Here is a 26,927-nt window from a genome sequence, read left to right as displayed (position 1 = left end):
TCCCCACTTCACCTAGCACTGTGGGCAATTTAACTTGGCCAATTCACCTACCCTGCACATTTTTGGATTGTGGGAGGAAACCGGAGCACCTGGAGGAAACCCACGCGGACACGGGGAGAATGTGCAAACTCCACACAGAGAGTCACCTGAGGCGGGAACTGAACCCGGGTCTCTGGCGCTGTGAGGCAGCAATGCTAACCACTGTGCCACCGTGTTGCAATTGTACCAGCCTCCACCACTTAGTCTAGCAGCTCATTCCATACCCGTACAACCCTCTGAGTGAAAAAGTTGCCTCTTAGGTCTCTTTTATATCTTTCCTGTCTCACCCTAAACCTATGTCCGCTAGTTCTGGACTCCCCCACCAGGGAAAGAATCTTGTCTATTTATCCCATCCATGCCCCTCATGATTTTATAAACCTCTATAAGGTCACCCCTCAGCCTCCGATGCTCCAGGGAACACAGCCCCAGCCTGTTCAGCCTCTCCCTATAGCTCAAATACTCCAACCCTGGCAACATCCTTGTAAATCTTTTCTGAACCCTTTCAGGTTTCACAACATCTTTCCGATAGGAAGGAGACCAGAATTGCACACAATATGCCAACAGTGGCCTAACTAATGTCCTGTACAGCTGCAACATGTCCTCCCAACTCCTGTACTCAATACTCTGACCAATAAAGGAAAGCATACCAAACACCTTCTTCATTATCCTATCTATCTGCGACTCCACTTTCAAGGAGCTATGAACCTGCACTCCGAGGTATATTTGATCAGCAACACTCCCTAGGACCTTACCATTAAGTGTATAAGTCCTGCTAAGATTTGCTTTCCCAAAATACAGCACCTCACATTTATCGAGATTAAACTCCATTTGCCACTTCTCAGCCCATTGGCCCATCTGATCAAGATCCTGTTGTACTCTGAGGTAACCTTCTTCGCTGTCCACTATACCTCCTATTTTAATGTCATCTGCAAACTTACTAACTGTACCTCTTATAAATGAATTGGATGTGAGCATAAGTGATGAAAAGTAGTAGACCCAGCACCAATCCTTGTGGCACTCCACTGGTCACAGACCTCCAGTCTGAAAAACAACCCTCCACCACCACCCTCCGTCTTCTACCTTGGAGCCAGTTCTGTATCTAAATGGCTAGCTCTCCCTTTATTCCGTGAGATCTAATCTTGCTCACCAGTCTCCCATGGGGAACCTTGTTGAATGCCTTACTGAAGTCCACATAGATCACATCTACCACTCTGCCCTCATCAATCCTTTTTATTACTTCTCCAAAAAACTCAATCAAGTTTGTGAGACATGATTTTCCATGCTTAAAGCCATGTTGACTATCCCTAATCAGTCCTTGCCTTTCCAAATACATGCACATCCTGTCCTTCAGGATTCCCTCCAACATGCCCACCACCGACGTCAGGCTCACCAGTCTATAGTTCCCTGGCTTGTCCTTACTACCCTTCTTAAACAGTGGCACCACGTTGGCCAACCTCCAGTCTTCCAGCACCTCACCTGTGACGATCGATGATACAAATATCTCAGCAAGAGGTCCACAGAGTTCTAGGATACACCTGATCAGGTCCTGGGGATTTATCCACTTTTATGCATTTCAAGACATCCAGTAGTTGCTCCTCTGTAAAATGGACATTTTTCAAGATGTCACCAACTATTTCCCTACATTCTATATCTTCCATGTCCTCATTCACAGTAAAAAGGTGATGCAAAATACTCATTTAGCATCTGCCACATCTCCTGCAGCTCCACACAAAGGTTGCCTTGCTGATCTTTGAGGGGGCCCTATTCTCTCCCTAGTTACCCTTTTTTCCTTAACGTATTTGTAAAAACTCCTTGGATTCTCCTTAATTCTATTTGCCTAAGCTATCCCATGTCCTCTTTTTTGCCCTCCTGATTTGTCTCTTAAGTATACTCCTATTGCCTTTATACTCTTCTAAGAATTCACTCAATCCATCCTGTCTATATCTGACATATGCTTCCTTCTTTTTCACAATCAAACCCACAATTTCTCTAGTCATCCAGAATTCCCTATACCTACCAGCCTTTCCTTTTACCCTGACAGGAATATACTTTCTCTGGATTCTCATTATCTCATTTCTGAAGGCTTCCCATTTTCCAGCTATCCCTTTACCTGCGAACATCTGCCCCCAGTCAGCATTTGCAAGTTCTTGCCTAATACCTTTTAGATCAAATGTGGCCTTCCTCCAACTTTTAGATCTGGTTTATCCTTTTCCATCACTATTTTAAAACTAATTGAATTATGGTCACTGGCCCCAAAGTGCTCCTCCACTGATACCTCAGTCACCTGCCCTGCCTTATTTCTCAAGAGTAGATCAAGTTTTGCACCTTCTCGAGTAGGTACATCCACATACTGAATCAGAAAAGTTTCTTGTACACACTTAACAAATTCCTCTCCATCTAAACCTTTAACACTATGGCAGTCCCAGTCTATGTTCGGAAAATTAAAATCCCCAACCATAACCACCCTATTACTCCAACAAATCTCCTTACAAATTTGTTTCTCAATTTCCAATAAGGTGATCATACCCTTTCTTATTTCTCAGTTCCACCCTAATAACTTCCCTGGATGTATTTCTAGGAATATCCTAACTCAGCACAGCTGTAATGTATCCCTTATCAAAAACGACAATCCCCCTCCTCTCTTGCCTCCCTTTCTATCCTTCCTGTAGCATTTGTATCCTGGAACATTAAGCTGCCAGTCCTGTCCATCCCTGAGCCATATTTCTGTAATTGCTATGATTTCCCAGTCCCATGTTCCTAACCATGCCCTGAGTTCATGTGCCTTCCCTGTTGAGCCCCTTGCATTGAAATAAATGCAGTTTAATTTATCGGTCCTACCTTGTTCTCTGCTATGTCCCTGCCTGACCTGACTGTTTGACTCGCCTTTGTTCTCAACTGTACCAGTCTCAGATTGATCTCTTTCCTCACTATCTCCCTGGATCCCACCCCCCCACCTTACTAGTTTAAATCCTCCCAATCTGCTCTAGCAAAATCTCCCTGCCAGTATATTAGTCTCCTTCCAATTTAGGTGCAATCCGTCCTTCTTGTCCAGGTCACTTCTATCCCAAAACAGCTTCCAACGATCCAAAAATGTGAATCTTTCTCCTGTACACCAGCTCCTCAGCCATGCATTCATCTGCTCTATTCTCCTATTCCTGCCCTCACTAGCTCATTAGCCGGGAGTAATCCAGATATTACTACTCTCAAGGATCTCCTTTTTAAATTCCTGCCTAACTCTGTATTCTCCCTTCAGAATCTCATTCTTTTTCCTTCCTCTGTCATTGGTTTCAATGTGTGACCTCCTGCTGGTCCCTCTCCCCCTTGAGAACATTCTGCACCCTCTCTGAGACATCCTTGATCCTGGCACCAGGGAAGCAACACACCATTCTGATTTTTCGCTGCTGGCCACAGAAACATTTGTCTGTACCTTGGACTAGAGTGTCCCTTAACACAATCGATCTCTTGGAACCAAGCATACCTCTCATTACATTATAGCCACTCTCAATACCAGAAACTTGGCTGTTCATGCTAAGCACTCCTGAGTGTCTGTCACCCCCTACATTTTCCAAAATAGCATACTTGTTTGAAATGGGGATAGCCACAGAAGATTCCTGCACTACCTGCCTACCTCTTTTACCTTTCCTGGAATTAACCCATCTATATGGCTGTATCTGAGACTTCCCCCCCATTCCTATAACATCACATCCCCTTCCTCTTGTAAATTCCTCATTGCCTCTAACTGCCTCTCCAAATGATCCATTCGATCTGTTAGGATTCGCAACAAATAGCATTTATTGCAGATATAATCCTCAGTAACCCGTAAACTCTCCATAAACTCCCACATCCTACAAGAAGAGCATATCACTCTACTAAGGGCCATTTTTGCTTCTTTCTGTCTACAGACCCAGAAAATAGCACTGTCTTATTCCGCTACAAAACACTGCTCCAGGTTAAATGAATACTTATGGCTTATATTTCAAGTTTAATCGAGACATAGCTCAACAAAACACATAATCAAGAAAGAACCCACTCTATTCACTACTGCAGACTTATTTTAAGGCTGCACTTAAAATCCACTAACCTGCTTCTGTGCTGTCACCTTTCCCAAACAGGTTCCTCCAAGGTCAGTTGTGAATGTCACTGTTTTTTTAATTTTCCGATGTTTAGCGATACATGAATTCAACAGCAAAGGCAGTAACTGCTAACTCTGTCAATTAGCATGTGGGTTTCTTTCTCTCTCTCTCCTGCACTGACCTCACCATGTGCTTCCTTTGTATGTTTTTCTCCCTTTTAAAACTGCTGTTATTTTGACTTTTTTTTCCTCCAAAGTTCCAAAACAGTAATTGCTGCTCCTGGAATTCGAGGAAATCACCTCCAACACCTAAAACACCTCAAAAAAGGAGCAGCTGTTACAGCTAGAAATTTTCCCGTCCTCCATCTTGGATTACCCAGAATCCTCATTCTCAATCATCACTCCTCCTCAATCTGTCCACTCATGGCATCTTTCTTTTTGTAACTTATAAGTAAAACAAAAATTTGCATTTATATCGCGGCCGTTTGTGATATTCAGATGTCTCAAAACATTTCACAGTAATTCACGCGCATTTGAAGTGTAACTGTTGTTGTAACGTAGGAAATAAGGCAGCCCATCTGCATTCCACAAATCTCCCTCCCAAAAATAATCAATGTTATCATGACCAGATAATGTGCTTTTGCGATGCTGACTGAAGAATCAATCTTTGTCAGGACATCCCTGTTTTTTAATATGTCCACCTGAGAAGACAGGGGGGCCTTGATATTGACATCACATCCAAATGATGACATCTCTATCAGTGCAACATTCCCTCAATATTTCACAACATTGTGAACCTGAAGGTGACTGTACTGCCAACATGTTTGCTGGTTGAAAATTAGGAGTAAAAATAAATACCCATCTTTTATAATGTAAGAGCACTTCATATCTGGTGAAGTCATGTGATCAAATGTAATGGTCTACCAATGGATTTGAATCAGCTACGCCTTTCGCTTTTCAAAAAGGAATAATAGGGTCAGTTGAAAGATTCTGTTTGTGATGAAGATCATCTTAGATGGATTCAAGTCCAGCTACTTTCCAACAGTCAGTCATTTAGGAAAAAGCTCCATATCCTCTTGCGAAGTGAAGACACAATTTGAATATATTCTTCTAATTTCAAACATGAAATAAAAACTGATGATCATTCATGATTCTCTGTTACATTTCATAATACCGTCACAAATTTACTCGAAGACAGTCATTCACATGATGCAAAGTACATCAATTCCCCAGGGTCAGGCAACATCACAGTCTACTACCTACATCCCCCATGAATGAATAAGATTGTGCAAGATGCACAGGGTAATATCCCAGGTGCCCCCTGTGTCCAGAGACTCAACATGGTCTGTAAAGTGGCATTGTGCAGCCAATGTATTCACTCCTATTTCTTTTGAAATGCTGATACCTTACTGCATCTAAAATAATTTAAAACAATCAATTAAAATAATAAAATCAACTGCATACATATAAATAGGTGTGCACTACAAATTAGCATTGTTCTGATCAGGCAGCACACTCTTCTGTATAAGATTTATAGTCAATAACTCAAATTCATCCATTCCTGTTATATTGTTCCCATTCACATTGAGTGACACAACACGGAAACAGACCCTTCAGTCCAACCAGTCCCTGCCGAACACAATCCCAAACTAGTACCATTTGCCTACTCCTGGCCTATATCCTGAATCTGTTAAAACTGCATGAATGATGCAGTTTCCCTAAATGATCAGATTAAAAATGCCTGTTTTTAACAATGCTTCTATGGAAATAATTTACAGAAACCATATCCTTAGAAGCTACTTAAGTAACTATAAATGTGCACTTTACTTCACTTGAACACTTAAGTTAAATAATTAAACGGTAGAGGATATTGATCAAATGTATTCCTCCCCTATTTAAAGAAACCACATGACTACTTAATCCACATTGAAAACAAAATTCAATGGTATCAAAAATGACAAAAAAGACAAAGATTCAATGAATAAAGTCACACTGGATAACATTTTATTCTGATAACTCACTTAAACAAGACATGACACATTTTAAAAGGACCTATAGATTATTCACTTTTGTTTTATTTTTGAGATGTGGGTGTTACTGGTCACCCGTTCATTTCCATTCATACAAATAAACGACCTGCTAGATTATTGTAGAAGGTAGTTAGGAACCATATGCATTGAAATGGAACTGGAATCACAGGTAGGTCAGACCAAATGAGGAAATTCCCTGAAGGATGTTTGGAAAATCCAACAGCTTCCTGGTCACTTTGACTGAAATCAAATTTTTACTTCCAGATTGATTCCTTTTGTGAAATAAGTTAAAAATCACACAACACCAGGTTATAGTCCAACAGGTTTATTTGGAAGCACTAGCTTTTGGAGTGCTGCTCCTTCATCGGGTGGTTGTGGTGCATAAGATCGTAGGACACAGAATTTATAGCAAAAGTTTTCAGTGTGATGCACCTGAAATGGCACATTGAAAAAGACCTGAATTGTTTGTTAAGTCTCTCATCTTTTAGAACGACCATGTTGGTTTCAGTTCTTTCATATGTAAATCCCAGAATTTTTTTAAAAGTCACATTCTCAAGTGAACTTTAACAATAGGTGCCACATCAGCTCAGATAATGCATTGAAGGTGTAAGGTTAAAGTCTCTGTCTGTGTCCCAGTATTAAGACTGATTCTGTTTCTAAAAGAGTGATTTACAGAATCTTACATGGATTCATGCAGTTTTTGAGCAAAATAAAATGTAATTCTGCAAGTACAAATTTACCCCACAAACTTATATGCATATGGATGCAGGTATGTGTGTGTAAAGGGGTATAAGTCTGTGAGACGGTACGTGTTGTGGGTGTGAGGGGTATGAGTATGGGGAGTGGGAATGTGTGATTGTTTGAGAGAGAGCTCGTGAATGAGAGAGGGTCTGCATGAGTGTATGGGTGTGGTTGTGTGTGTGTGTATATATATATATATATATATAGGGGTCACCTATAGTGTGACATGAACACAAGGTTCCAGTTGAGGCCATCCTCTAGGTACCAAACTTGGCTATCGACTATTGCGTTTTGTGAAATACAAATCATCAAACTGCTATGACAAGATTTGTAATCTCCTACACACAACACTAATATTAATATAATCACGGCATTTCCATGCATGCACTTAGCTCTCCTGTGAAAACTGGGTCCATCAAAAATAAGAAAATTATCAAAAGATTCTAAAAAATGGATTTCAGGTCTGAAACAGAGCAATAGGAGGTGGAAAGGAGGAAGCAACAACATAGCTAAAAATCACTTCATTTCAGACTCAATATTTACTAAAAATACAAAAATAAATCACACTGAGAGCATTAGTTTTAGGTCCATGATCTTTCACCAGTAGTGACTGATCTCTCTCCAGAGGTGTTGCATTTAATTACAGCATTTTGCTTCCTTTGATTGTGTAGAAGTGATTAACTTTCTAACATTGTGGAAACAATCCATTTACTCCAATCTCATCTTATTTTGCTCAAATTAAGTGCATTGGCACTTCATGGCACATTCATAGTTATCATGGTAGTTGGGATATAGGGCAGAACTGAGTGTTAAAAGAAACAAGTTGGGTAATGAACAAGGTACTCATTATGCTTTTATAGGGCCACCGTTGTATCTGCAGAATTGCTTTCTGCGATTTCAGTTACCCACGGTTTACCGCAGCCCGAACATATTTTATGGAACATTCCAGAACCGGCACCAGGAGTCTGCCGGGGAGATAGATTTCCTGTAGAAATGAATGGGTTCGCTCCTATCCGCGGTTTCAGGCTTCTGTAGTAAGTGTTGGAACGTATCCCCCGCAAGTAGGTGGGAGACCACTGTATTTCATTTAAAAAAACTTTTAACTCAGTAATTGAAAGTACTCATCTGACCCAGAATGAGGATACACAAATGTTTAAAAGACAAATTTAAATATAGCTGTAATTCATATTTAATGATGAAATTTCTGGAAAGTTCTCAGTCCCTGTCGAGAATGATCTTTACAACGATCAGCTTTCTGTGTTCCTCCAAACTTGACCTGGTGAACATCTCCAATGGTAAGTATGTAAGCTAGCTCACTGAGCTTCCATCTCTATTTGAGGTGGGATTTACCACCAGCGCTTCGCCGGAGACTCTCACTGACGATGCTACCTAGTACGGTGACGAAACGTCTGAAAACAAACCTTCCAGCTCAGCGAGCTAACCTACATACTTACCATCAACCTGAGCTGCAAACTTTCTCAAAAATCTCCAATTATCATTGCTCCATCACTGGTGACTGTAATTTCAGTTGCTCAGGTCCCAAGCTCTGGAGTACCTCCCTCTACTTCTTTACCTCTCTATTTTTTGTTTACCTCCTTTAAGACAATTTTTATAATCTCTTTGACAAAGCTTTTGGTCACCTGACCCAGTATCCCCTCATACGGTGCTGTATATTATTTCCTTTTAACAGAGATCTCTGAAGACCATAAGACTAAGAAGTGGAAGTTGGGTATTCAGCCCTTGAGCCTGCCCCACCATTCCACGGGAGCATGGCTGATCTGATAATCCCCAACTCCACTTTCCTGCCTACCCCCCATACGCCTTGACTCCTTTACAGACTAAAAATCTGTCTGTCTCAGAATCGAACATACTTAATGATCCAGCCTCACTAATCCCAACCCTCAGAGAAGAAATTCCTTCACAACTCTGTCGTAAATGTGTCACCCCTTATTCTGAAATTATTCCCTCTGGTCATAGACTCTCCCACAATGGGAAACAACTTTCTGCATCTACCCTGTCAAGCTCTCTGACAATGTTACAATGAGCTTGCCTCCCATTCTTCTAAACTAAAGTACAGTCCCAATCTACTCAACCAGTCCTCATATGACACCTGGTATCAGCTGAGTGAACCTTCTCTGCACTGCCTCCCCCATTTTGTTGTATTAAAAGGGAAGCTAACTTTGTCGTTATCAATTGAATTTTGGGTCAGGCGTTTTGGCCAGAAACGAGTCACTGAGCTGTCTTGGTCATTTAAATGGGGCAATTTGAAAATAAGTCAAATAGAGAACAAATGTATACCTGAAACGAAAACATAAAGTATTGGAAACACTGAGCAGATTATGCAGTATCAGTGGATGGAATACATTGATATTGCAGGTCTTGAACCCTTCCTGATCTCTAGGGATCAACACAAATGGACTGTGTTTACTGGCAATGTCTCTGCCCAATAGCATGAAAGCTGAGCATTGCCTCCTTACTGAAATTAGTGAAAAACAACTGCCTGTTGTGTGCAAATTCATTCCAAGCAGAAGTAACCAGACTACAATTGTTTCTTGAATTAAGTTTTAAATTGTTGAAAGAGCCTGGGAAAACACCACAGCAATTTCGATCAATGTGTAAATTGACTTTGCAACTGGTGCTTTTGGTAACTGTTAAATAGCCTGGTCTCTATACAAGAGCAGTGGAACACTCTCTCACACAACACTTATATGATGTCACAGGTGAAACTGTGTTTGTACAGATGGAACACAGTGGCCCCTTTTGCATGGGGAACACTCCTTCACAGATGAACAGCATTCAGAGGGCATTCCAAGATTTTGTCCCAGAGATATTGAAGGAGTGGAGATATATTTCCAAGTCAGAGTGCTGATTGGTTTGGAGGAGAACTTGTAGGTGGGGGAGTTGCCTCGGTACCTACTGCTCTTGGCTTTCTAGATGGTAGCGGTCATGGGTTTGGACACTGGTGTCAAAGGAGCCTTGGTGAATTTCTGAAACAGTTCTCACAAAAACTGACTGCAACTGTTGCTGTAGAAACCAGCTTCTATATTGATGTTGCAAGAAAGGAAGGATGAAGAAAGAAGTTACACTTAGAATAAAGAAACAAAGATTAATAAAGACAGGCAGGCATCAGGGAACAAAAATTGTACAGAAACAAAACTTCCCAGATGTATTGTACCTCTTTCTTCTGCCTGAGTATGTGTTCTGAAGATAGCCTTTCACAAAAATACCTTTTATTTTTCAAGATATTCAAAATATTTGGCACAATGATGTTCTATCTGCCACTCACTTGATGGAAACTTTACAACAGATTTCACAGTAATGACCAATTCACGACAAACCCACTACTCCAGGAGGCTTTATGATGCTACAGGGACATGACGGTTCTCACTGATCGTATTTACCGCAATGCCATTAAATATTTATTTTAAACTGCCATGAAAATATATCCTGATTTTTCACATTGGGCTTTCTTACATCCTTGTTCAAAAAACAGGGTGAATAGGTGTTGTTACTCAAGCGGTTTTTATTAAGTGGACAGTTTTTTTTTCAGTGAGAAAAATTTGAAGGAGAATCATTAGGCAATTATGATAATAATCTTTGATCACTTGTCAAAGTGCTGGCAAACCACTTAACTGAGACAAACCATGAAACATTGTGCATTCCTGCTGTAAAATCTGGACGGAACAGCTGAACAGACCCCCTAGTATATGCACAACACCTCTCCTGGAGTGACAGGTCGCTATTGTTTCTGGATACACATTTCAAGGTACTGATGCTCTCAATAACTGGGTGCAATAGGATGGGCATGCTGTCATTTCATGGATGAGAGGGGAGAAGAGAGTAAATGTTTTTGATTGTAAGCCAGGTTAAGAGCACCATTTTGTCAAGGTCATCTAGTGGCACCCGTGGTAGTTTAAAAGCACAACATTTCTCAGTTTTTGCTTGATACAGAATGGGAGACAATGAGGGCTGGATCCTCAGGTAAGTAATTTTCTGTGAGCCTCAATGAATGCTTGATCTTGGTTGCCCAAACCAAAAAGCAGAAAGTCAATCTAACCTTCCCCCCTTCTGTGATCGGCCATCATTGCTTCCCCAGCCCCCATAAAGATCGATAAATAGACAACATATGACTCATTTGCCACCAAGTGTCTGATTTCTGATCTACAACTCCCCCATGACATCTCCTGATATTTGATCACATTGGCATTGGGGTCCATCACAGCAATATCTAACTTATCTCTGCTCTGCTCTGCTCTCTAAATGCCTTCCGGTGATTGAAAGCCTGTCAATGTGGCTGGGCTCTGCCCATTAAGACCATGCAAAACATTTGATTGGAGCCCTGCCATTACCCTGACGTCTAGTTTAAGGCCACCAAGCTTCCTCACTGTTCACTTTCCACTTTGCTCTTGAAAGTGGTGCCCAACTTTCTGCCTGTTACTGGAGAGTGTTCTTTGTGCCAGACCTGTCACTTTAACAATTAAACAAATTGAGGTATGCTGTTTAGATCTCAGACACAGTATAATTGTAAAATATCTGCACTGGACTGTTATATATTATGCAGCTTGTCCTTCATAAAAAAAAACTTTAATCAACTGTTCCTCATTGTTGTCATGCAGCATCATGACTTTCAGTCATTCTATTCAAAGCCTTGTATGCTTTTGGTGCCTGCTCCAATCTGTATTCTTTTGTGATGAACCATACCCATGTTCCTTGGAACTGAATGAAATTAAATCAATCTGACTGTAACAATAAAGTCTGCACTCCAAAGTTAGCCATCCACCTAGCCAAGCTAGTCTGTGAGATACACAAAAAAACCGAAAGAACAGAAAGAACTTGAGCGACATTCTGGCTCAGTGGTTAGCATTGCTGCCTCGCAGCGCCAGGGACCTGGGTTTGATTCCAGCCTTGGGCAACTGGCTGTGTGGAGTTTATACCTTCTCCCTGTGTCTGTGTAGGTTTCCTCTGGGTGCTCCCACAATCCAGGTGAATTTGCCATGCTAAATTGCCCACAGTGTTCAGGGATATGTGGGTTTTAGATAGATTCCCTACAGTGTGGAAATAGGCTCTTCGGCCCAACAAGTCCACACCGACCCTCTGAACAGCAATCCACCCAGACCCATTTTCCTCTGACTAATGCACCTAACACTATGGGCAATTTAGCATGGACAATTCACCTAACCCGCACATCATTGGACTATGGGAGGAAACCCACGCAGACACTGGGAGAATGTGCAAACTCCACACAGACAGTTGCCCGAGGCTGGAATTGAACCTGGGACCCTGATGCTGTGAGGCAGCAGTGCTAACCACTGAACCACTGTGCCACCAAATGTAGGTTAGGCATATTAGTCAGAGGTAAATGCAGGATAATAGGATAGGAGAATGGGTTACTCTTTGGAGCGTCAGTGTGGACTTGTTGGGCCAAATGGCCTTTTTCCACACTGTAGGGATTCCATTCTATTCTAACTGCAGATGCAAAAAATCAGGAACAAAAACAGAAATTGTTGGAAAAAGCTCAGCAGATTTGGCAGCATCTGTGGAAAGAAGACAGAGTTAATGTTTGGGTCCAGTGACTCTTCTTCTGGACCCAAACCATTAACTCTGATTTCTCTCTACAAAGGCTGCCAGACCGGTTGAGTTTTTTCCCCAGCAATTTCTGTTTTTGTTTATGAGATACACAATCCTGGTATCTACTCAACAATACGAAATAATACCCAAATATGTCCTATGCGCAAAAGGCAAGGTACATCCAAGCCAGCCAATTACCATCAGTCCACACTCAATCACTTAAGTGATGGAAGATGAGCTCTGTAAAGCAGCACGACCAAGGAAATTACCTGCTCACTGCTGCTCAGTTGGGAGCTACTTGACTCTACAGCCTTGGAATAATGATGGACAAAAGAACTGAATTCCAGCAGTGTGCTGAGAATGCCTTTCCTTGATATTATGGTAGCATTAAGGGAGCCCGCAGTCAGTGGGAACTAGGGTGAGAACATTCCACTTATTGGAGTAATCTCCAGAAAGGAAGATTGTTGTGGGTCCTGGAAACCAACTATTTCAGTTCCAGGATATCACTGGCTTCCAGGAGTTTGTTAGTGTCATTCACTAGATTCAACCTGATAGTTCTTTCATTAATGCCCTTTCTTGCATCATGAGGTCAGAGGTGGGGATATTCACTAATAATTGCAAAGTGACCAGTTCCACTTGTGACACCACATTCTGAATCAGTCCACATCCATCCATGATGCATCAGGTACAGATATTGTCCACATCTATTTCTGACACAACAGATGCAGATACATCAGACACTGACAGTCCATATCATTCCCTGACATGTCAGATGCTGATACAGTCCTTATCCATTTGTAACACGTCAGTTACTGACGCAGTCCATGCCCACATGCCAAAAGCCTAGACAACATTTTGGCTTGGTTGGATAAGTGATTGGTAACATGAGAGAATCTAGTCATCTTCACTTGATGTTCAATTGTGTCACAGAATCCATGCAAACAATGTCCTGTGGCTCACCATCAACCAAGAAGCTTAATTGCCACCTATTGAAATATCATGGCTTGAAAAGTGAGTCAGATGCTAGGAATGTGAAGGTGAATAACTCACTTCCTTAATCTTCAACACCAATCCATGGACACAAGCCACAAATGTGATAAGGCTATAAGATATAAGAACATAAGACATAGGAGTGGAAGCAAGGCCATTCGGCCCATCGAGTCCACTCTCCCATTTAATCATGGCTGTTGGGCGTTTCAATTCCACTTACCTGCACTCTCCCCGTACCCCTTAATTCCTTGCGACATCAAGAATTTATCAACCTTTGCCTTGATAACATTTAACACCCTGGCAATGAATTCCACAGGCCCACCACTCTCTGGCTGAAGAAATGTCTCCTCATTTCTGTTCTAAATTGACCCACTCTACTATGCCCACATTTCCTAGTCTCCCTGCCTAATGGAAACAACTTCCCAGCATCCACCTTTCTAACCATCTTGTAAGTTTCTATTAGATCTCCCCTCAACCTTCTAAACTCTAATGAATACAATCCCAGGATCATCAGCAGATCGTCATGCGTTAGGCCTACCATTTCAGGGATCATCCGTGTGAATCTCCACTGGACACGCTCCAGTGCCAGTATGTCCTTCCTGAGGTGTGGGGCCCAAAACTGGACACAGTACTCCAAATGGGGCCTAACTAGAGCTTTATAAATTCTCAGAAGCACATCACTGCTTTTATATTCCAACCCTCTTGAGATAAATGACAACATTACATTCGCTTTCTTAATCACAGACTCAACCTGCAAATCAACCTTTAGAGAATCCTGGACCAGCACTCCCAGATCCCAGATCCCTTTGTACTTTGGCTTTATGAATTTTCTCACCATTTAAAAAAATAGTCCATGCCTGTACTCTTTTTTTCCAAAGTGCAAGACCTCGCACTTGCTCACGTTGAATTTCATCAGCCATTTCCTGGACCACTCTCCTAAACTCTCTAAATCTTTCTGCAACCTCCCCACCTGCTCAGTACTACCTGCCTGTCCGCCTAACTTAGTAACATCGGCGAACTTCGCCAGAATACACCCTGTCCCTTCATCCAGATCATTAATATATAAAGTGAACAGCTGCGGCCCCAACACTGAAAGCTGTGGGACCCCACTTGTCACCAGCTGCCATTCCGAAAAAGGAATGCTCTTGACTTGCCCGGATGGATGCAGCTCCAGTAATACAATAAGTTCAACGCTGTCCAGGCTAAGCAACTCGCTGTGTCAGCACCCCATCCATTAACATGAATGTTCACTCCCTCCAGAGCCATTGCCCACTGGCAGCAGTGTTTATTATCTATAAGAAGTACTGCAGCAACTCACCAAGGCTCCTTCAACATTACCTTCAAAACCCAACGTCTTCCATCTAGACAGGTAAGGCCATCATTTGAATCCAAATAGCTTCAGTTTCCAATCCAAGTAACGCAGCAGCATGACATGGAATTATATCCCCATTTCTTCATTGCCACTGTGTCAAAGTCCCAGAATTCCAGTGATCTGAGTGTACATAGATGACCAGATGTAACGCAGTGATTCAGGGCCTTCTCAACAAGGCTTCTGAAACAAATTCTGATCTGGTCAGCAATGCTTAAAGTTTAAAATACATGATATGATGGGGCCATGTTTCATCAGGTAACACATATCTCCAAAGTATGCAAGTACAATTTTTCTTCATCCTAGAGTGGGTCAGAAACCAATCATTTCTATTTGATGCACTCATGTCAACAATGTTTTGCTGATGGTCAAAGAGATTTCAGCCATTCCATCCATGAATCAATAAGAATATCTCAGACTGTTAAATAGTCACATGGTTCGTAGCTGGTCATTTTCCTGGCTCTGGGACCATCATTGCTTTTTTTTTTAAACACTCAAACAATGAATCACAAATTAACTGCTCTTTTCAAGTCTCTTGGAAAAATGGACCACCAGCAGTAGTGCAGTGTTCAGTACATTCCTTAGCCTCATGATGTGGTTCCAAGCGAAGGAAGAATTCATCAATTACTTCTCTAGTGAGGCTCAGCTTTCTTACAGGTTAAACCTTGGAGGGTTTAAAGTAAATCCAGTAGATACAGGGATCTACTGGTTTAAAGTAAATCCAGTAGATACAGTAGATACGGATTTTTCTTCTCCAATTTCTTCTTCATTCTCCCACGGTTCTGTTAGGAAGGGAATTCCAGGATTTTGACTCAGTGACACTAAAGGAATGGGAATATGTTTCCATGACAGGATGATACATAGTTTGGAGGGCTTCTTGCAGGTGGTGGTATATATGGCAACATATCATCTGTTGAGGGGCTTGCTATGTGGATCTCAGATATGCAATGGTTTGGTGATAATATAAAGTCCATTGCTCAACCAGCTGTTGTACAAATAGGTCAGAACTGTCAGGGAACGAAAGGAACCAATGTGGTGTTGAGGATTCCAAATTAATATTGGATTTTACAAGCTATTCCTATAGAACTTGCATCTAATTTAGAAATAACCCACTCAACTCCAGAGCATGGAACTGAATCAGGTTCTGACACTCACTCTAATTCAGAGTCCTGGCCCTGAAATGAATATGCAGGTTACATTCCCAAATTTCAACATCTAAAGAAATAACCATTACTGACCCCATTGGCAACGTGCAATTAAAAATAGCACTTTATTCAGCCTTGCCTTGTGCACTGCTAGAAACCAGTTACAAATACTTGCATTTTAAAAAAGATTTTAAAACAGCTTCATTATAGTAAACTTGCCTTCTTTAATACAAGACAGGCATTATCATTTCATGCTGACATGCCAGAGTTGGCTTACAAAAATCATGATGAAAGCTGGCAGTGCAACATCTCTTCAAATCCTATGAATAATGTGCTAGAATTGGTTGCCCTCTCCTTCTCATGCCTCAACGTGGGATTTTAACCTCCAAACTAGAAGTGACTGAACAGCAGGAAAAAATTGCTGTGGGAGGGGACAGACCAAGCCATTCATAGATACATGCCGCTAATTGATAATGCAACACCACATTTTCTCATGCAGGCTGCTGTTGGCATGAAATGCTGGAAAAGTATTCAACAATAACTTAAGAGAATGATATACATACACATGTAAAAGAAAGTGTGCGCAGGACTGTCAGGAATAGCACTGAGTAGCTTTATAGAGCGAAGGAATACAAAATCTATGTTGGCTCAGAGCATTGAACTAGGTCCAACAGCCATAATTTTGATATGTTCACACCAAGGTGTTAAAAATGGAATGACCTGTAACTGTGAATTAGACCACATAAAAGTGATCTCTAAAAGACAGAATATTCCTATCCTTTACCAATCAGAGCAATAGAAAGGACCTGGTAATAATGTAAAAATAAATCAAAGAAAGCTAAACCCTGCACTTGGATTGAGAGTCAAACGAAAACACAGAACCTAAATCTGAATTCAGATTTAGCTGCTTTTTTGGAAACCTATTTCAGAGATAGGGAGCAGCCTTGTGCTGCAGACTGCAGGTGAGTTGAAAAGCTTTGACAAGTTTATTTTGATTCAGTGGTACAAAGTAAAGCAACTTAATCTGCAACAATCTTTCGAAAACGTGACAGTTTATGGGTAATCTGAATGATCGCAGTACAAAACAGAAAGATCTTCACGCACTTAAAAGTGTTTGTACATTCACTCAAACAGCTTGTTAATACACAATGTATGTTGCTGTAAAAGAAAACAACCACTGTGAAGACTGTAATTTTCTATTGAACTGTCTCACTGCAGTCTCTTTGAACTTAAAACACTCACATATGACTTGAAAGGCAAAGTAGGAAATTAAATGAACAAAGACGGAAACTTGTCATCTGAAAGCATGACACACTGTTTTCTCTCTTCTACTATTTTTACAAAGTGTATAAGTAGCCTTGTATAAGAAAATATTACCTGCTTGTTGCTTTCAAAACACACAATTAGTTTCTATTCATATTCTGTTACCAAAATATAACTTGTTAAGTAGCACAGTGAGGAAATCTTCTATGATTATTCAAGGTGCAATTTTTCAAAAGAAATTGTGTCACTGTTTAACTTCCAGCTTGTTGTGATTGAAATTCGTAGTTGGAGAGCAAATTAACTTTTTTTCAGTATTAGGATACCAAGAACAATATAACTAGGTCGACTAAATTAAAACTAACCTTTCCTTTAAAATAAACAAAATGACTATTTGAATCAATAGGCAGCATTTTCCTCTCTGAGTCATAAATGTGCAATTCAATTTCCACTCTGGGAATACTGAAGTAGTACTACATTCAACAGAGGTGCAGTGCTTTGGATGACACAACTAAAGAGCCAAGACCCATTGATCTGTTCTGAGTGAGTGTCAGATTTCAGTATCCACTATTTGAAGGGAATTCAGGCAATAATTTTGCCAATTCATCTGTTTGCTTTTGGAATTTTGGGACAGTCGCTGCACTTTGAAGTAATATATGTGAAGTTCTTTCAGTTATTTCTTTGAGTCATGATAAGGCAGTAAGTCACTCTTCTTGTTAGGCATGTGCACAACATTGATTCTTCACTGGTTTTTCTCTCCTGAACCGCTAAATCTTTCTATGTGCTTGTGTCCCACAACATGCAGTCAGAATGTTATTTAATCGCAGGGACAAAGGACAAATGTTCATCTGTGTCTAAAATCCTGATGTACAATTTCCAGCAGTGGTCTCTAGTCCAGAATCCTAAATCACTTTGAGTTTCCTAACCAAGAAGTATGGAGGCCAATTCAGAGGTGTGAACCAATCCCCATACTATTTATGTGGCAGACTGAAAGCTGAAAGCTTTCTCATATGTATGTCTGTTTCCAATATATAAACTCAAAAAAAAATCACCAGCAACACAAACACTACTTACATATCTGTCTAATTTATTTATTTAAACACATTGCATATCTCTGTTTTCCTCTCTCTCTCTTTTCCCAAAGGTGCTAACTGCTACTGAGATGCAATATATGGGTACAGCCTCCCTTTGATACATCATCATCTGTGTTTCTCCCAGTATCAGCTAAGACAGTGATCATCAGTAGATTATTCATCCAAAATGACATTACATCTAAGTCAGATCCTGTGTCATGCAATATCCTCAAATGATTAGTGCTGCAGGCACAGATTCTTAATTTTCTTCCTCCCTAGGTCAAAGAAGTTCAAAGAAAACTGCAGACTGCATTACAATCCGAGTTGGCAACTCAACACTCCTAGGAAATCACACTTAAACTTCTGAAAGATTTTAACTCATTTGAAAAATAGAGCTTATTTATTATTATGAAGTAGGTCCTGATTAGTTCAACCAGATAGAATACTGGCAACTTCATTATTCGTTGAATGTGCAGTTGGACATATGAATGTTTAAATGAAAATCACAATGATTACCTGTGTGGCATACTTTATTTAAATACTCATTCTCTGTATTAAACAAAAATGCTGCAATTTAAACTGGTCACATTACAGACGACTAAAATCAAAGATCACTGAATCCAGGCAAATACTAAGCAGTGTAACATGGAAAGGCACCACTTAGATTTTTAGGCTCTACCTAGAGATTTAAATCATCCAGGTAAAAACAATGACTGCAGATGCTGGAAACCAGAGCTCAGATTAGAGTGGTGCTGGAAAAGCACAGCAGTTCAGGCAGCATCCGAGGAGCAGGAAAATCGACGTTTCAGGCAAAAGCCCTTCATCAGGAATACAGGCAGAGTGCCTGAAGGGTGGAGAGATAAATGAGTGGAGGGAGGGGATGGGGAGAAAGTAGCATAGAGTACAATAGGTGAGTGGGGGAGGAGATGAAGGTGATAGGTCAGGGAGGAGGTTGGAGTGGATAGGTGGAAAGGAAGATAGACAGGTAAGACAGGTCATGGGGACAGTGCTGAGCTGTAAGTTTGGAACTGGGGTGAGGTGGGGGAAGGGGAAATGAGGAAACTAGTGAAGTCCACATTGATGCCCTGGGGTTGAAGTGTTCCGAGGCGGAAGATGAGGCGTTCTTCCTCCAGGTGTCGGGTGGTGAGGGAGCAGCAGCGAAGGAGGCCCAGGACCTCCATGTCCTTGGCTGAGTAGGAGGGGGAGTTGAAATGTTGGGCCACAGGGCGGTGTGATTGATTGGTGCGGGTGTCCCAGAGATGTTCCCTAAAGCGCTCTGCTAGGAGGCGCCCAGTCTCACCAATGTAGAGGAGACCACATCGGGAGCAACGGATACAATAAATGATATTCGTGGATGTGGAGGTAAAACATTGATGGATGTGGACGGCTCCTCTGGGGCCTTGGATGGAGGTGAGGGCGCAGGTTTTGCAGTCGATTAAAGAGTTGTGGTCTTCCCCATTCATGTTTATTTTAATCCCCTCCCTCACTTCCTACCCTCCCCTATTTACCTTACTGGCAATCATTTTTCAAATTGTTAATTGTTTACCTGGTGACACAGGCGATTTTGGTCGATTTTGTTTTGAAATACAGAGCTGGGTTCTCATCTGGACTATGGTGAGATGTGTGGCAGAATCAGTGGACAAGTGCAGTGAGGCCTATTTCGATATCGAGATCAGCTTTCTCCGATTTTTATACTTTTCACAAACAGTATGGCAAGATTCCAGGCACGAGGCAATGGTGAGATTCCATTTGATTCCATTTAAGACTTTCTAAATGGCCTTGTGTAAAAAACAACTGGATTCTAGCACTTCTGGTGGACAGCAATTGTGCATCTATTAAATGGTTAAGTTAATGAATTGGTGATTTTGTCTTTAAAATAAATCCAAACAGCTAGGTTATTCCTCAGTGGGCAGTTAGCTTCTCAATAGGGGAAGAATACAGAAACATAGAACATAGAACAGTACAGCACAGAACTGGCTCTTCAGCACACGATGTTGTGCCGACCACTGATCCTCATGTATGCACCCTCAAATTTCTGTGACCATATGCATGTCCAGGAGTCCCTAATGAGAGGAAAGATTGAAACTGGCACTTATGATAAACTATAGTTTTATAATAGAAGCCTTGTAAATTCAGAAAATCTTTTCTGGCCTAATTCAACACAAAGCAGTCTTCAGATGAGAATGGCAGGAAAATAACCTTTCCACTTTGTGCCACAAAACTGCCTTTATGAGGGTGACCAAAAGTGAAAGCGTCCCATATCCTTTCCTGGGACGAAGGAACACACTTACATTAGTGAACACGCTCTTAAAAGAAGAACAGCAATTAACAGAGCAACTTACGGTTGGCAGAGCTTGATAAGATCCTGGTCGGTGGTGCCTGGTGGCAGACCCCTGATGTACAGATTGGTCTTACTCAGCTGCTCTCCACTGCTGTTGTTGCTGCTGTTTGTGCTCGGACTGGGAGGAGCCATAGGGTGAGGAGCTGGTGCATAGGATTGCTGAAGTGGATGACAAAAATACAAAACACATGAGAAATACTCCTCCAAACCGTTACAACAATATCTATCCTTTTTCTCATTTAATCCCCTGTTGCAAACCCTAATTAACTTTGTATTGGAACACTTACTTCAAATCTTATGATTTTTTCTTTTTAAAAGTGACAGATGCACTTAACAGAATTTGCACCTGACATCGAAGGACATTTCAAAGAATATGCTATTAAATATTTAGTTGCCAGGAAATGTATAGCCTGTTTCATTCACCCTGAAGTATAATTAAGAAATATATTGCATATTCAAAATTCCTTTCCAATTTAGTATTTCTCCTTTTCCACAAGAAAATACTTGCATTCTGCATTGTGTCAGCATCACTTCCCAGGCCCAGTGCAGACTGGATAAATACACAATTACATTCTGCCTACTCTTCAGTTACAATGCCAGAACTCCAAGAAGTCAGTGATCGTTCCAATCTGAGCATCCTAATCTTCTCATAGGCTCTCCTGATTAAAGTTGGCAAGTTAACATCAATTAGTGCTGAAAAATGGGATTGTCCTGCTGTCCATGTGGGCACATTGTGAATGGAGTCAAAGTAACCCAGACTTGCGTCTCACTATTAAACCTGGAAATCAGATCCCCAATTTAGTTGCTGCATATGAGATTATAATAATACCTAGTTTCCAAAAAATGGATTTATATTTATTATGAACCCTTGAAGTTTACTTCACTCAACTTAATGGAAATATAGCTATTTCAAAATTGTGTTCTTTCAATGCCTTTCCTTTCCTTTATTGTTCTTCCACTTGACAGTTCACATTATTAAACCGGAATTTGTTTGAAGTGTAGTGTGGTACATGACAAAGGGTAAATAGAGAAGTGTGTAATAGTCTCCCATCTATTAATGTGATAAAATCAGACTGCTATATCTCCTTATGCACTTTTGTGGCATGAAAGTGTAAATCATTGGGCAAACCTTACAAAGAAATCTGAAAGAATGACAATTCAACTTCCAATGATCAAGTATCACATCGATTGATCTACGCCACCATCCCACAAACAGATAAAAATAATACCACTTTAAATTGCACAGCATAGCTTTGTTTCAAACCAGGCCCCAGAGCTCAATTGCAAGCAGCATTCAGTAATCTTAAGTCTTGAGGCGCATCACCAGTGTCTTGATTAGAATGAAATACGAATCTAAATTGTTCGAGCTCTGCTCTTGTATTGAAAAATAACAGAGAGAACCAAAGACAAAATTAATTCAATTGTCACCCAAGAATACAAACTTACACCCACTGTAAAACTGTGCTGTGACTTGCACCTGAGACATAAATTCAGCTGTCATTAGAACAGGCAATGAGATAGCTCCCATGGTCTTGTATCTAGTAGCTTTCACATGAGCAGGTAGGATTTTCCATCAACAGGCGCCTAACTCTGAACAACCTGAAGCATATTGGCCCTTTAAGTAGCTCGTGGGAAAGAACAGCATAATGCACCCATTTTATAGCCTTGTCATGTTCTTCAATCAACACACTATCTGTCAAGAAACCACACCAACACTGAAAGCTGGATTTGCCTGCATTTAGAATATGTTCTGACAAGTTCAAAATCTCTGTCTATGGGAGGCTGGCTAAAGAATATTTGCTTTCATTTTAATTTTGAGCTTCTACCCAGTATTTCATTTACATTCTTGCTATTCATCACTTTACAGGTAATTTTTGACATGAATAATTTCTTTAAAGGAGAAAATATTACAAAATTGTCAATAGCAGGTCTCAAAGTGACATCAACAACAAAGTCAGAGCCACAATTTTTTTTCAGCCAAAATCTTCACTTTTTTTTCAAGCCACTTTGTGATTATGTTTACTACATTGTCAAACATGCAATGACAGGTACATTGAATTAAATTTCATGGGCTGAATTTTCCTTTGGTATAATTGGATGGCAAATTGGGTGGTGCACTAGAGAAGGCTAGGGTTGGGAGGTCTACTGTGATATCTTCAGCCTGAGCTATATTTTATGCTTTGTAGTCCAGTAGAGAAGGACATCCCTTTGCATTCTTACTGTGAGTAACTGATAGCATCTAGTCAGCAACTTGTCCCATTGTTTACCTTCTGCCACTACTGTTATTAACCACAGGGACTGTCAAAAAAGTGATAGCCACACTGGCTGTTACAACAGGCAGAGGACTGATAATGGTCCTTTGCGTGGAGGTGCCCAACACGTTTCCCTCTCCAAGGCTGTGAAGGTAAACTCCAACCCTATCCTGCTACCATTGTTTTCCACCAGGAGAGCTCGCTGCAGTGCTGTGTCACCTCTTTTCAGGAAAGTTTGCCCCATGCTGGCAGATTACAGGCCAGCTTTGGGGATTCACTGAGACCTGACAAGGGGGGAACCCACAAGCCAAGAGCTGCTGGTCAAGCACAGGCCAACAACTAGTCGACACAAGCAGCAATGAACACATACTCAGGGTCCTCTTAAGGAGAGGCCCAGGCAGGAGAGGGATTTGTAGAGTGATGGCAAAGGAAGATGGCAACTTTGACAGAAGGGTGACTTTCAGTGTTCACCCTTCCACCCTAGCCACCTTCCCAATGCCATGTGCTTCAATTAGGAACAGAGTGCATTTCAATGAGAAACCCTAACTTTCAAGATCCCACAGTCTTCCTTTTCAAAAATAAATGCTGCCTGCCTGGCGAGTCCCACCTCCATTAGGTCATTATCATCAATGGAAGAATGAGCCTTTTACATGGTCATTAATTCAAAAATTACGGGCCTCAAATGCTGGGAAGGCCATCGATGGGTGTCCCATTCCAGATTAAATCAAGGTGGAAGTAGGAAGTTGGTGGCAGACCCATGCCACCCTCCTGAGAAGCTAAATGCCCTCCTGTCCACCAAACTCACCATGGCAGAGGGCATTAATTAGCCATTACATGAAATTTCCTCTCTCTCAGATTCAGCAGTACAGGAACAGCCCAATTAACCTAGCTGGTGCAATTATTTTTAATCAACCTGTTCAGGTACGATATAACACACCTCTGGAGGTGGTGGGACATGAAGCAGGACCTCCTGGTCCAGCGGTAGGGGCATTACTACAATGCCACAAGACCACATAACCCAATTGGTGTGCACTTGTGTTTATGCCTTCTAATATGGTCATGTGACAGGATCACAAAGTTGTTATGCTGCAGGAAGGAGACCATTCACCCCATCATGTCTATAGCAACCCTTTGAATGAGCATTACAACTTAGTGCCACTCTCCTATATTTTTACTATCTCTGCATACCTCGACACGGTCCTGTCCCCCTTAGTCCATGAACTCCCCACCTACGTTCGGGACATCACCCACGCCCTCCACCTCCTCTATGATTTTCGCTTCCCTGGTCCCCAATGCCTTATCTTCACCATGGACATCCAGTCCCTGTACACCTCCATCCCCCATCACGAAGGACTTAAAGCCCTCCGCTTCTTCCTTTCCCGCCGTACCAACCAGTACCCTTCCACTGACACCCTCCTTCAACTGACTGAACTGGTCCTCACTCTGAACAACTTCTCTTTCCAATCCTCCCACTTCCTCCAAACCAAAGGAGTAGCCATGGGCACCTGCATGGGCTCCAGCTATGCCTGCCTCTTCATAGGATATGTGGAACAGTCCATCTTCCGCAGCTACACTGGCACCCCCCCCCCACCTTTTCCTCTGCTACATCGATGACTGTATCGGCGCTGCCTCGTGCTCCCACGAGGAGGTTGAACAGTTCATCGACTTTACCAACATCTTCCACCCCGACCTCAAATTCACCTGGACCGTCTCAGACTCCTCCCTCCCCTTCCTAGACCTTTCCATTTCTATCTCAGGTGACCGAATCGACATGGACATTTACTATAAACCGACCGACTCCCACAGCTACCTAGACTACACCTCCTCTCACCCTGCCCCCTGTAAAAACGCCATCCCATATTCCCAATTCCTTCGTCTCTGCCACATCTGCTCCCAGGAGGACCAGTTCCAAAACCGTACAACCCAGATGGCCTCCTTCTTCAAGGACCGCAATTTCCCACCAGATGTAGTCGACGATGCCCTCCACCGCATCTCTTCCACTTCCCGCTCCTCCGCCCTTGAGCTCGTCCCTCCAACCGCCACCACAACAGAACCCCACAGGTCCTCACCTACCACCCCACCAACCTCCATGTACAACGCATCATCCGCCGTCATTTCCGCCGTCTCCAAACAGACCCCACCACCAGGGATTTATTTCCCTCCCCTCCCCTATCAGTGTTCTGAAAAGACCACTCCCTCCGTGACTCCCTCGTCAGGTCCACACCCCCCACCAACCCAACCTCCACTCCCCGCACCTACCCCTGCAACCGCAGGAGGTGCAAGACTTGCGCCCACACCTCCCCCCCTTACTTCCCTCCAAGGCCCCAAGGGACACTTCCATATCCGCCACAAATTCACCTGCACCTCTACACACATCATCTATTGCATCCGCTGCACCCGATGTGGCCTCCTCTATATTGGGGAGACAGGCCGCCTACTTGTGGAACGTTTCAGAGAACACCTCTGGGACACCCGGACCAACCAACCCAACCACCCTGTAGCCTAACACTTTAACTCCCCCTCCCACTCCACCAAGGACCTGCAGGTCCTTGGACTCCTCCATTGCCAGACCATGGCAAACGATGGTTGGAGGAAGAGCGCCTCATCTTCCGCCTGGGAACCCTCCAACCACAAGGGATATAACTCAGATTTCTCCAGTTTCCTCATTTCCCCTCCCCCCACCTTGTCTCAGTCAAATCCCTCGTACTCAGCACCGCCTTCCTAACCTGCAATCATCTTCCTGACCTCTCCGCCCCCACCCCATTCCGGCCTATCACCCTCACCTTGACCTCCCTCCACCTATTGCATTTCCAACGCCCCTCCCCCAAGTCCCTCCTCCCTACCTTTTATCTTAGCATGCTGGACACACTTTCCTCATTCCTGAAGAAGGGCTTATGCCCGAAACGTCGATTCTTCTGTTCCTTGGATGCTGCCTGACCTGCTGCGCTTTTCCAGCAACACATTTTCAGCTCTGATTTCCAGCATCTGCAGTCCTCACTTTCTCCTCGTATATTTTTACTATAACCCTGCAAATTCTTCCTATCTGAATAATTACCCAATGATTTTTTAAATGGCTCCATTTTACTTGCATTCACCCATATTTCCATGCAGAGGACCACCGATCCTAACTACTTGCTGTGTAGGAGGTTTCTGCACACATTGCATTTAGTTCTTTTGCAAATCACCTTAAATCTGTGCTGTCTAATTCTCAATCCTTTAGTATAATCTCTCCCTGCATACTCTGTGCAGACCCTTCACAATTTCGATGGAACTGGAATCAGCAAGCTCTTTTATGAGGATAGGTTGGATAGACGAGACTTGTATTCACTGGTGTTTAAAGGAGTAAGAGGCGATTTTACTGCAATATAAGATCCAAAGGCATCTTGACAAGATGTGTGTGGAGAGGATGCCTTCTCTTATGGGAGAATCGAGAACTGGGGGTCACTGTTTAAAAATAACAATCCATTGAAGAAAGAAACAAGCTGGATTGTTTTCTTCCTCACAGAGGGTCTGGAGTCTCTGGAATGATGCTCATCAAAAGGCAATGGAAGCCAGAGGCCTTGAATATTTATAATGCAGAAATTGACAGATTCTTGATAAGCTAGGGGGTGAAAAGTCAATGAGGTAAGCAGCAATCTAGAATAATCAGACCAGGCATGATCTAATTGAATGTCTGAGCTGCTGAAAAGGCTGACTGGCCTTCTCCTGTTTTAAAAAAAAACTCATATCATATTCTACTACCCCTTTGCAACACATGTGCTTATCTAGCATCTCCTTAAATATATAAATCACCATCAATTGCCTGTTGGAGTTCTTGGCCAATGCCTTACTTTATGTCCCTAGTTTTGTTCACTCCACAGGTCTCTACATCACGGTTATCAAACCCCTTCATAATTTTAAAGACATCTATTAGGTCACCAATCCATCTTCTCTTTTTCCTCCCAGGATATTCCACCTTCTCCCAATAAATATATTTCCTCAGTTTTCCTCAGTTTTTTTAAATGTGGCAGTGATAACTTTCCATAGCACACCAAGAATACTCTAACC

General features: G+C 42.0%; 1 protein-coding gene across 7 annotated transcripts in view; it reads right to left on the bottom strand.

Annotated features, from left to right (window-relative positions):
• rbms3 (RNA binding motif, single stranded interacting protein) overlaps positions 1-26,927 on the bottom strand; it is a 1,382,426-nt gene that overhangs the window by 478,351 nt on the left and 877,148 nt on the right. For all 7 annotated transcript variants that reach the window (XM_087986936.1, XM_087986930.1, XM_087986932.1 and 4 more), the window contains one exon: positions 20,630-20,787. In XM_087986936.1, coding sequence (XP_087843062.1) covers positions 20,630-20,787 — 158 coding nt within the window. The remainder of the gene's footprint in view (positions 1-20,629; positions 20,788-26,927) is intronic.

Source organism: Chiloscyllium plagiosum, unplaced genomic scaffold (genome assembly GCF_037043375.1).
Source record: "Chiloscyllium plagiosum isolate Xiang-an unplaced genomic scaffold, Cpla_swu_hap1 HiC_scaffold_5, whole genome shotgun sequence".
NCBI classification, from domain to species: domain Eukaryota; kingdom Metazoa; phylum Chordata; class Chondrichthyes; order Orectolobiformes; family Hemiscylliidae; genus Chiloscyllium; species Chiloscyllium plagiosum.
This window is presented reverse-complemented; position numbering and strand designations above follow the sequence as displayed.